Source organism: Rattus rattus, chromosome 1, assembly GCF_011064425.1.
Source record: "Rattus rattus isolate New Zealand chromosome 1, Rrattus_CSIRO_v1, whole genome shotgun sequence".
NCBI classification, from domain to species: domain Eukaryota; kingdom Metazoa; phylum Chordata; class Mammalia; order Rodentia; family Muridae; genus Rattus; species Rattus rattus.
The window spans coordinates 41509298-41520214 of NC_046154.1; the positions used below are offsets into that span (position 1 = coordinate 41509298).

The 10917-nt window shown below is 50.4% G+C and overlaps 1 protein-coding gene across 1 annotated transcript; it reads right to left on the reverse strand.

Moving 5' to 3' along the window:
* Nucleotides 1-2404: 2404 nt before the first annotated feature.
* Nucleotides 2405-10523, reverse strand: Tal1 (TAL bHLH transcription factor 1, erythroid differentiation factor). Its single transcript, XM_032900141.1, has 3 exons — nt 10077-10523; nt 8866-8960; nt 2405-5677 (listed from the first exon to the last, which is right to left on the reverse strand). The coding sequence occupies exons 1-3, from the start codon at nt 10520-10522 to the stop codon at nt 5229-5231; spliced, it is 990 nt and encodes a 329-aa protein (XP_032756032.1). The 5' UTR covers nt 10523; the 3' UTR covers nt 2405-5228.
* Between the last annotated feature and the right edge of the window lie 394 nt (nt 10524-10917).

Consider the following 10917-nt stretch of genomic DNA (forward strand, 5'->3'; position numbering starts at 1 on the left):
GCACCCAGTCTCATGGACTCAGGAAAGCATCCTGGACTTCAGGGATGAGATGAGAGTGGGCAGAGAGGAAGACAGGCTGTCCTGTGAAAACCCAAAACTCAACATCTGGGAGGTCATAAAACAATAAAGTAGTCAACAGGAAGGAAGAAAGATAGTACAGTAGGCACAAAAGAGTGAGGGGTGGGGTGGGGGTGTGGTCTGGTTGTAGAGTGCTTGCCTGACATGTCCAAAGCCCTGGACTTACCCTGTCACTGACTAAACCTGCTATTTGTAGTGCACACCTGTAATCCAGAGATAGAGGCAGGAAGGTCATCCTCAGCTACTCAGTGGTTCGAGACCAGCCTAGGCTACGTGAGACCCTGTCTCAGAAACACACACACACACACACACACACACACACACACACACACACACACACACACAATGGAGTGAGATCAGCAAAATACCTCAAGCAAAGTCTCAGGGCACTTTTGTTTGCTTCTGGAGTCGGGGATTCTGGGCTTGAGGGACAACATTGTCTCAGACAGGAAGAATGGGCCTGCCTACACATCACTATGAGATACAGGCTTGGAAAAACATTTTTCTCTCTGGGTCTCTGTCCCCATCGATGACCTCCAAAGGCCGGTTTGTCCTCTCGGTGGCCAGAGTCCTTGGGCTCTCTCTGTCACCATCAGGTGGAAAACTGCATTTCTCCTGAGGAAAATTCTTGTAAGATGGGGAACGGCATCCCTAAGCCCTCGGGTTGCCACTCCAATCCCTTTTAGCTCTTTCCTCAACGTTGCTGAACTCAATAACTCAGCCTTTCCACATGACCCCTCAGTTATACTGAATATGGCTGGCCACTTCCTCCACCCCAAACACTATTCTTCCTTCCCTGCCCTCTTTCTCTCCTATCATGGTAGTCTCTCAGGTCTATAATCCTAAAACCCATTTTTCTGTGCTCCCCACAGCCAAATCCTACCATCCTTGCCCTGGGCCAGGGAGGTGCATATCTGAGGAGCTTCCCAGTAGCTGGGTCAGATACTGACACTCAGGCTGAATCCTACCCTGTCCTGTAGGAGATGGATAGAAGCCAAGAGGACAAAATGCTGCTGAGAATAGAGACAGACCGGATGGGGATTAAGAGAGAGACTACTGAATTCCCAATTATTGAATCTGAGCTAGTCCATGCCTCTAGATTTGGGCTTGAGTACCTTAGTTCAGAGAAAAAGAAAAAGTCCTTTGCAGTGCTTCTTAGCCTACGTAACAGGTAGACAGAAAGAGAAAGACCCCATCCTGTCCCTAGGACAGTACTGTCTCTGATACTAGGAATCATCTGACCCTGAATGTAAAAGATGGCACCTAGGGCCTTCCCTGAGCTATCCCTGTTGCTCTGTCCATTTTTGTTCCTTACCACTCTTCTTGCCTTTGGTTTTTGAGACTGTTTCATGTAGCCCAGGCTAGCCTGAATGAAACTCACTGTGGGTTAATACTAATTGCTTTCTTGCCATTTAACTCTAGTTGTGTGTGTTTGCACATTCAACATCGCCCTGCTGAAACGTTAACTGCAGTGGAGAGCATCCATGTTTGCTTCATTCAATGCTGAACCCTCACCAACAGAACAGCATCTGCCCAGAGCAGGTGCTCAGCAAATGCTTGTCAAATGCGAAAACAGAAGAGTGCCCAGCCTACAGACTCCCAAGAGACCAGACGTCCATGGATAATGACCTCCCCAAGACCCACAGTCTCTGTCTCAAATTCCATTCATGAAACTCCAGCACCTACAGGGCAACTCAAACTGTTTGCAACTTCAGGTCCAGGGAATCTGACTCCCTCTTCTGGCCTGTGTGGGCACTGCACCTATACACATAAAACACCTTTATACATAAAGTATTCTTTTAATCTTTAAAAAAAGAAAGAAGAAAGAAAGGAAGAAAGAAAGAAAGAGAGAGAGAGAGAAAGAGAGAGAGAGAGAGAGAAAGAAAGAAAGAAAGAAAGAAAGACAGACAGACAGACAGACGCCAAGTGTAAAAGATTCAGGCCCCATTGAGTCATCAGGAAATTCATAGACACCAATGGTGGCTAACAGCTTCATTTGTCTATCCTAAGCTCTCACTGGGAGCTATGGCCCCAACCTGGAAAACTGACCTAAGAAGGAGAAAGCTGACCCAACATAGAGAGGGCCAGACTGTCTAGGGCTGTAAACACAAGGCCTAGATACTGAAGACCTGTGGAGCCCTGCAGAAGGGGAAAAGGGAACACCCCCCACCCAAGGGTAGCCTCCTTCCTCCCTTCGGGCTCTTTCTGAGACTAGAAGCTAGATCCTACTTCCTAAGAGCAGTAGAGCCAACCCCTGCCAGCCTTTTCCCTTAATGTTCCCATTCGCAGGCTCTAGGGGGGCGAAGTCCAAGTACAAAGTCCAGGCCCCTTTGTAAAACTTTTATTTAGAAATCTTCCCATATAACCTTATATATATATACACACACTATTGTCACCACACTGGTATTTTTGTTTTGTTTTGTTTTTGTCCTTTTTTTTTTCCCAATAAAGAGTCACACGCCCGCAGTGTTGGTCTCTAGGCTGTACAAATATCAAGGTACCCGGAGTAGTTACTCCTCTTCTGCAGAAACACACAGAGACCAACACAGTTCATCACATACAGTACGACACTGACGGAAAGTGCTGGGCTTGCCCACAGACACGGCGTGCTATGTACACAGGCTGAGGCAAGCCTTAGGCAGAGGGTCATGTACCACTGGGATCCCAAGTACTGCTAGACCCACCCAAAAGGCCAAAATAGCTGTTGGCTCACTACAGTTGCTGTGCCCTTTATTTTTGTTTCTGGAAAAGGATAAAGGTTGTACCATCTTGTCACTTGCCACCACAAATGAACATGGATTATTCTTGAAGGGCGGGACTCTCTCTGTACTTATATTCCTCACTGGTTTTTTTTTTCAATGTTTTCTCATGCTTACATTTTCCCCCCTTTGTACAGATATTGTTCTTGGGATGCTGCTACTTCTCAAGGGCAAGGAGGAAGTAAAGGAAGAAAGATATGGGGTGTGGAGTATGAGAACAGAATTCGGGGTCTTCCTTAGATCTTACCTGCCCAGCCCCCATTAGAAACTGTAGCTATCTCTCTCCCTTTCTTACTCCTGTCTCTTGCCTTGGAATCAGGAAGAAATTGATATTAATCTTGAGAAATGGGCATCTAGATAACTCAATGGAAAATATTTTATAATCTAAATGATACAAACATCAACTGCCCAGGTCCTGAACTCTGGCTGGAACCTCACAGCATGGTCAGTACTAAGGGTAACGAAGCTTCTTTTGTGTCTGTACTGGGTATAGAGCACAGAACCATATCCACCTACAGATCCACATTTTTCATTCCCAAGTCATCATTCCACTAAGACGCAAATAGCCTTAGAGGCCAGGACAGCAGTTCCATGGCTCCAACTCCTTGAACTAACTCCCAAGCGATGGGAAGGAACCAACCTTAATGTTCATGGCAGTACGTGTGTTGGCAGAATGCGATATGAGACAAAGAATCACAGAGCCTTAGTAGCTGACCAAATTGTCCCTACACCTGAGGGTCCTCAGTGCTTAATAGGAAGGAGAAGGTAGAAGGATCCATCTCTGTCCACCTAAGTCTATGCTCAGGCCTTACCATGGGGCCAACAAGCCATGGTGCTGAAACTCCAACAGAGAAGAGATGGGCTCACACATTACACAATGGGGCCTTTGGATATTTTCTCTCTAGCTCGAAGGCAAAGCCTGCAGTGAGAGCTGAGTGACACCAATACTACAACAGATACACAGGGCTTCTGTGCACTTTGTTCCATGAGCTTGAACTTCATTAGAGGCCTAGCTTCAGGAAAAATCGGTCCCACCACCTGAATTGACACAGGGGACAAACAATGGGGTAGTTGTCCATACTACAAAAGGATTCTCCACTTTACAAAATGACCTGCAGGAGTTATGTCTTTAAAAGATGGAGAAGAAGGATTTGCTTTACAAAAATTTCATGTACAGTTTTTAGAGGGGGCACTCACTTCATGTTAAACCAACCTACTATGCACACACGTGGGGACTGCAGTTGTGTGAAGGGAGAGTACTTAAAGTTTAAGCTGAGCAAATATGCGTGCTCAGGTCTCAGCCAGGGCCTTCCTTGCTCTGACTGGACGCCTTGCCTTAGCATCAGGCTGCATCTCGGGTTGTATCATGGCCAAGAGTTGCCACCAACAACTGGTCAGGCAGAATCCCAAATAGAGTATTTACAGGACAGTTTGTACTCCATTTGGAAGTCCAGACTGTCAGCCAACAGACATCTTGCAACCGGAAGCTCCCTTTAAGCTTCCTGGGGAAGCCGATGGGCTGCATAGCCCCAGCACCAACATGCAACACACCAGCACACGATCATTTGCTCTCCTGCACAGTGATGTGCAGGAGTTGAAACCCAGTGGCCCAAACACTCTTGCTTGGCTCACCCTAATGTCACTTTCCCTTTCAGTGCCAGCACACAGCCCAACAGAGCATGTTCAAGGCTGCTGACTTGGTCCTCACAGTCACCGTAGAGGAAGGCAAGTCTCACTGGGTAGAAAATCAGAGCTCTGATTCCCTGGAGCATAAAGGGTGATTGGGTTTTCTGCCCCAGCTAGTCGAGAGCAGCTTGTCTGGTTACTGGCCATCATTTCCAACCAGGCCCTGAAGAAGGCACCTTGACTCTCCACAGCAGCTGGCAAGCTGGTTGGACCAACAGAGAACTGGGTGAAGATGGGGCTCAAGAAATGGTCAGCTCTTGGGTACCTATGTATTTGAACAGAAGCTGCCACAAAAGCCACCCCAGCCAGCTCGGGATGGGATAAAGGCAAGGCAGAAGCCAACTGGATGCCTTGGGTAACAGGTGACAACCCCAGATCTTGTCCAAAAAAAGGCTCACAAACTTGAGACAAAAAAAATAGTGACCCTTGAGCCTCGTCATTGGGGAAATCTTGGGGCTTGGGAAAGGGAGAAGACCGTGCCATCTTCAGAAAAAGTACCTACTACCTCACTCTGTTTTCTTCTTCTGTTTCCAGGCAGGAAACAGAAATGCCAGCCCAGGGTCAGTTGGGACTTCCCAAAGTTCAGACCATAAGGGAAGTTCATTAAGTCCATCGCCCTGCTTCTCATCCCACCTGCCCTGAAGCCCAGCAACCCAGGGGCCTAAAGGCCCCTCTGCCTGCTGGCCCTGGGCAGCCCTAGACACATCACCGAGGGCCAGCCCCATCAGCAGCAGGCAGCAGGGCAGGATGGAGGCTGCGGGGAGTGTGCTTGGGCGTTGGCTCCTCTGTATAACTGTCCGGGCTGGCTGCCCCATCCAGGGAGCTGCCACAGCTGGAGTTGGGGGAAAGCACATCCTGTAGAAGGTCTTCAGGGGGTATGCCACCCCCTGCCCCACCCCCACCAGCTCCCACCACAGGGTCCTTGCCAGGCTTGGCACGCTGGGTGCCTTCCTCCTCCTGGTCGTTGAGCAACTTGGCCAGGAAATTGATGTACTTCATGGCGAGGCGGAGGATCTCATTCTTGCTTAGCTTCTTGTCTGGTGGATGGGTGGGGATCAGCTTTCGGAGCTCAGCAAATGCCCCATTCACATTCTGCTGCCTCCATCGCTCCCGGCTGTTGGTGAAGATTCGCCGCACTACCTTGGTGTGGGGACCTGAGGGTAGAAGGACATGGGTTAGAGGCAAGTAAAGATCTCCAAAAGGCTCGAAAAGCAAGGAGTACTCATCTCATAAGTCCAGTTGACACATCATCTGTGAGATCTATATCTCTCCAGCCCTATGTTACCAACCTCACACAGCTCTACCCACTTCCTCTCCATCACCTTCCATAAATGACATGTGTCTGAGCATGCTGGGCCCTCCTATGAGCTGTGCAGCATTTAACATGTCTTGTTTTTCCTCTCTCTCTCTCTCTCTCTCTCTCTCTCTCTCTCTCTCTCTCTCTCTCTCTCTCTCTGTGTGTGTGTGTGTGTGTGTGTGTGTGTGTTTTCAAGACAGGGTTTCTCTGTGTAGCCCTCACTGTCCGAGAATTCTCTCTCTATAGAACAGGCTGGCCTCGAACTCTGATCTCAAGATCTGCCTGCCACTTCCTCTTGAGTGCTGGGTTTAAGGTGTGCCTGGCTCAGGGAGGGTCTTTCCCCTCGTGGAGTTTACATTTTAATGGAGATGGGAGATGATGAACAGGGAACAAACCAATGAAAAACAACCAAAGGCAAGCTGACAAGTACATGATGTGACAAAACTACCAAGCTTAGCTAAGGTAGCTGGCAAAGACTTTTCTCAGCAGCAGCATTTATTTTAAAAACGACACTTCAGGCTGAAGTGAGGCCATCCAGACACAGGAAGGGAAGCAGCCTGAGTGGAGTGATGGGCATAAGAGGAGAGGAGACAGTGTCCATATATCATAGTCTCTACGGTAAGAAGGGCGGAAATCTGGTTCTAGGGGTAACAGAAGCAGTATATGTTTCTTAAGTGGCCTTTCACGAACGCAGGTGGGAGAATGGAGAGGAGGGTAGAGAACAGAAGGGAAAGGAAAGACCTCTAGGCCCCCAACCCCAGGAAAGAAAATAGAAAGACAGACATGCACAGCCATGCCTGGCCCCAGCAAAGGATTCTAAGGACTGCCGCTGGACCAGATACTCAGGGTCACACTGATACCGAGACTGCCAGGCAGCGGGAGACACAAATGCACTTCTGTGCAGCACTGAACCTGTGCAGAGCTCTGAGCCAAGTACCCAAGCATGACTGGGATTCTCAGAGACACAAGAGACACAAGTGCTTCCGCCAGTGTTCCCGAGCCCTGGGCTAAGGTTAACGTTTCCCTGACACCACAAAGCCCCAGGCCTCATGAGGGAAGTTAGTGTACAGAAGAAATAGCCCAGCCTGAGGATCCTGTTTACCTTCCTCTAGTAACCTCTGGGTCCAGGGCTAGGAATGGAAACTTGGAAAGTGGGTAAGGGGAGAGAGAAGGAACAGGCCGGCTAAGAAGCCGTCTGAGTCTACTGGTTAGTTTATGGCTCAGTCTGGGACTTACGTGACCAAGTGGACATATGATTCTTGATGGTCCCTTTTTCTCATTTGTGTGTGCCTATGCCCACACTCCGTTTCATCCCTTGTCATCCCTGCAGTCCTCTGAAGTTGTGAAAGGGTAAACTCCAGACTGGGAAAAACATCACAAACCTATACTGGGCCGCTGCACAGAAAGCAAGTTGGTATCCCCAGACCCCTAGACTAAAGAGGGAGTCACTCGACAGTAACATAGGAGGAACAGTCCTTTGCATCATGGCTAATGCTTGTGAGCTAATCAGAGCTCCTAAGTAGACAGGGGACATTCGAATCTTTGTCAAAATGAGAGAAAGACAGACAGACAGACTGACTGACTGACTGACTCTAGAGGGTAGGGAGGAATTCAGAACTTATTCCAAAGTATAAGACCTATAATTACAGCCTAGGACTTGGTTCTGTGACTTTGAGTGGGCTATCTAACCTCTCTGAGATTCAATCTCTTCATCTGAGAAATATAAGCAAAATTAACCTCATGGGTTTGTGTTGAGAATTATAAAAAGACCAAGACACAAAAGAGTCATCTGATACATGAATAAGCGTCCCACAAATGGCAGCAATGATAGCTGTCACCACCTTACTTCACACCCTTGAGGTGGCTGATGGCTGTTAGCAATGTGTTGGTGCTGGGAGTCGAGCTGTGATGAGACACCCAACTCCTGTGTGGAGGAGACCTCAGTGTTGGGTGGACACTTTACTGTTCCCTGACAGCTTTCTGACAGGCAGAGAAAGGAGTGAGAAGCACCTACTACAGAACCTACCAGTAGCTGGAGAACCCTCTCTCATCCAGAAGCACCCTTCGCCCTTCCTCTTGGTCCTGTACGTCTGTATTCTGGGTTACTGTGGTTCCTTGTGTCTCCTCTGTACTGTCAGAACCAGCCCCTTCCTCTCTAGAATCTTCTCTAGAAGTTCAAGTCCCATACATGCACCCTCTACAGGCTCCCAGGCTTGGTCCTGGCTCTCTACACGTCTCAACTCACTTCCTACTGGGACCCCAGACAGATGGTGAGGATCCCCACCTTCAGTCAGAGTCCCTGGGCCTCCAGAGACCACCCTCCTGCCCAGATACCATCAAGTCAACTTTTGGAGTAGGTGGGGCTCTAAATTTCCAGTCATCCAAGGCAAAGAATATTCAGAGAGTTCCCCAAAGTGCTGAGTCCCCCTGGAGATATATATATATATATATATATATATATATATATATATATATATATATGTATATATATCCCCACATCCACACTCCATGTTTCATCCCTTGCCATCCCTGCAGTTCCCTGAAGTTTTGAAAGGGTAAACTCCAGACTGGGAAAAAACATCACAGATCTACTGGGCAGACCTATACTGGGGGCCGCTGCACTGTATATATATATATATATTCCACGACATTATAAGCCACTCTTCGTCTCAGCCCAGACTGTGGAAGACGGATGGAGGGATCTCATAATAGAGTGACCTGGAAAAAAAAAACTCTTAATGGGCACAAGCGTAGTAGTCAGAAATTCCAAAGTGGATTCAAGATGCAGTTCAGAGACTTTCTGTGGGTCAGGCATTGGTGTTGGGGACATGAAGTGTTTCTACCCTTCCTGGATCAAGCCTAGAGTAGGAATTCATGTGGCTGACTGCAGGTGCGGCTTGAGGGCCAGTCCTAGTTCAGCTCCAGGGTGAACCGTCCTGGCAGTTTGGGGTTTCAGGCTGGCATTCTCAACCCTGTGAGATCCCCTCACTGCTCTCCACTGCAGATGGCTCTAATGAGGCAGGCGAGGGGTGGGTACGGACTCACCATCCGTTATCTCCATCTCATATGGGGAGGGCCTCCTCTTCACCCGGTTGTTGTTGGTGAACATGGGGAAGGCATCCGGTTCCCCGAAGAACCCACTGTGACAAGAGAAGGTAGATCACAATGAGGGAGAAGACAAAAAGACTCTTTGGACGGATTCTCCCTGCGTGGCTCCAGTCCCCTCTCTAAGGCGCCCCTGCCCCTGCACACTTAGAATGCAGATTGAATTGAGTATACAGCATTCACAGAAAGGAAGAGGGTGAACATATAGAACAAAACATAAATGTGGGGGGGGCGGCATATTCTGTGCTCAAGTGTACTCACACATACCACAAACACCCCCCCCCAACCATTCAATCCTGGTAGACTTTTTCTCAGGGACAAATACCTACACAGGTGAACACGGGGATGGCAGTGAACAGCAGGCAATACCCACACCACAAAGAGTTTCACAGTCTCCCCTTCTACAGACCTCACCCACCATCACTCTCTGATCACAGATCGAAACCCACCCCGCCCCCCACTCACCAACCCTTGACAGCGCTCCCCTGCTGCTCTACCGTCCTGCATTGTCCTATAATTCTTTCCTACCGCCTGGTCCTACACTCTGCCGTCCTCTTAGCTTCCCTCACCACAGGCGCCCAGCAAGGAGACCGACTTCTCCCACCAATTATACCCGCCTGGTCCCAACAACGCAGGTATGGGGCAGAAAGGCTAGGAGCGGATAGCAGTGTTGCTCACCGCATCCTAGCAGAGGTTGAGAAGAGCTGCCCTCAGCAGCCGCTTGTAGATCCTTCTCTCCAGCCTGTCTCCCCCGCCACTGCAGCTTCCAGAGGAATTCACCCTTTGTGGCAAACCTCACCTCTGCTGCCGAGGGGCATTCAGACACTGGCCCAGAACTCATATTCAAAGAACCCCTCCTACCTAACAGTAGTCAGCAATCTCCGCGGCTTTTTACACCTACCCATAGGCCTATACCCTCGAAAGTGCAGGCGACCAACCCCGGTTTCGACAAAACTGCCGACTTCTAAGTACCACTGGCTCTTCCAGACAGTCTGTCTCACCCGGGTGGGGGGTGGGGGGGCTTTCCCACTAGCGGGAGGGGGTGAGGGAACTCTGGTCTCTAGGCTCTTTGGTCCTGGAGTCTTAAGCCATCGCCCTTCCTCTAGACCGTTGCCTGCACCCAGAACGCAGCAGGGGACCGGGATGCTCACCTGCCTAGTGAGGCGAGCGGCTGGCTAAGGCTATAGAGCAGCGCTCGGCCGGGGCCGGCGGGGGCTGCCAGCGCGGGCGGGCTCAGCTGCACCATGCGGCCGTCTCCGGGCAGCTCTGCAGGAGCCGAGGCGGGCGCGGGCGCTGGGGCGGGTCCGGGAGGTCTGCACAGCTCGGTGGTGGGCACCCGATGGCGAGCTTCAGTTGCTACCGCGTCGCGGCCCTTTAAGTCCCTCGCGGCACCGCCCCCACCGGCGGGGCCGCCCCCCGCGCTGCTGCGCGCGCCTAGCTCGATGACTGGGGTCTCAGCCGGGGCTACGCGGCTCGTTTCCTTGGTGACGCCGTTGAGCAGGACTAGGTGCGGGGGGGCCATGCGGGCCTCGGCCGCCTCCTGCCCCTCTAGTTGAGGGTCACTGCGTGCCGCCTCGCTCGGCGGCCGCTCCGTCATCCTGTAACAGGGTAGGGGACAGAGAAGAGATCACGCACTGAAACCTGAAAAGCGGACAAACTCAGCGCCACGTGGACGCACACCCCAACCCTGCTGGCGTGAAGGGCCTGCGGGCCTTAGGGCTGGAGCAATGTGCCGGTGTCTCTAGATTGGGGGGGAAAGGATGGGGCAAGCCCGGGAGGCACAGTGTTCAAGGGTAGGAATCGAGCTAGAGAAAGATGGCAGAAACATTGAAGAAAAGGAATACAGACAGCGAAACAAAAATCGAAGGGAAAAAAGGAGGAAGGAAATGCACAGAGAAGAGAAAGAAAGATCACCCAGTCCCTCCTTCTTAGGCCACAGGGGAAGGGGAGGGAACAAATCCCCCGAGCAAGCGTGTTCTTCCCGCCCCCCTT

Bases quoted from the DNA above. Each gene is read 5' to 3' on its own strand.
- Tal1 (XM_032900141.1), bottom strand. From the start codon at position 10,522: ATGACGGAGCGGCCGCCGAGCGAGGCGGCACGCAGTGACCCTCAACTA. The intron at 8,961-10,076 runs GTGAGCATCCCG...CTCTTGTCACAG, and splicing joins CCGCTCGCCTCACTAGGCAG to TGGGTTCTTCGGGGAACCGG. The intron at 5,678-8,865 runs GTGAGTCCGTAC...TTCTACCCTCAG, and splicing joins TGAGATGGAGATAACGGATG to GTCCCCACACCAAGGTAGTG.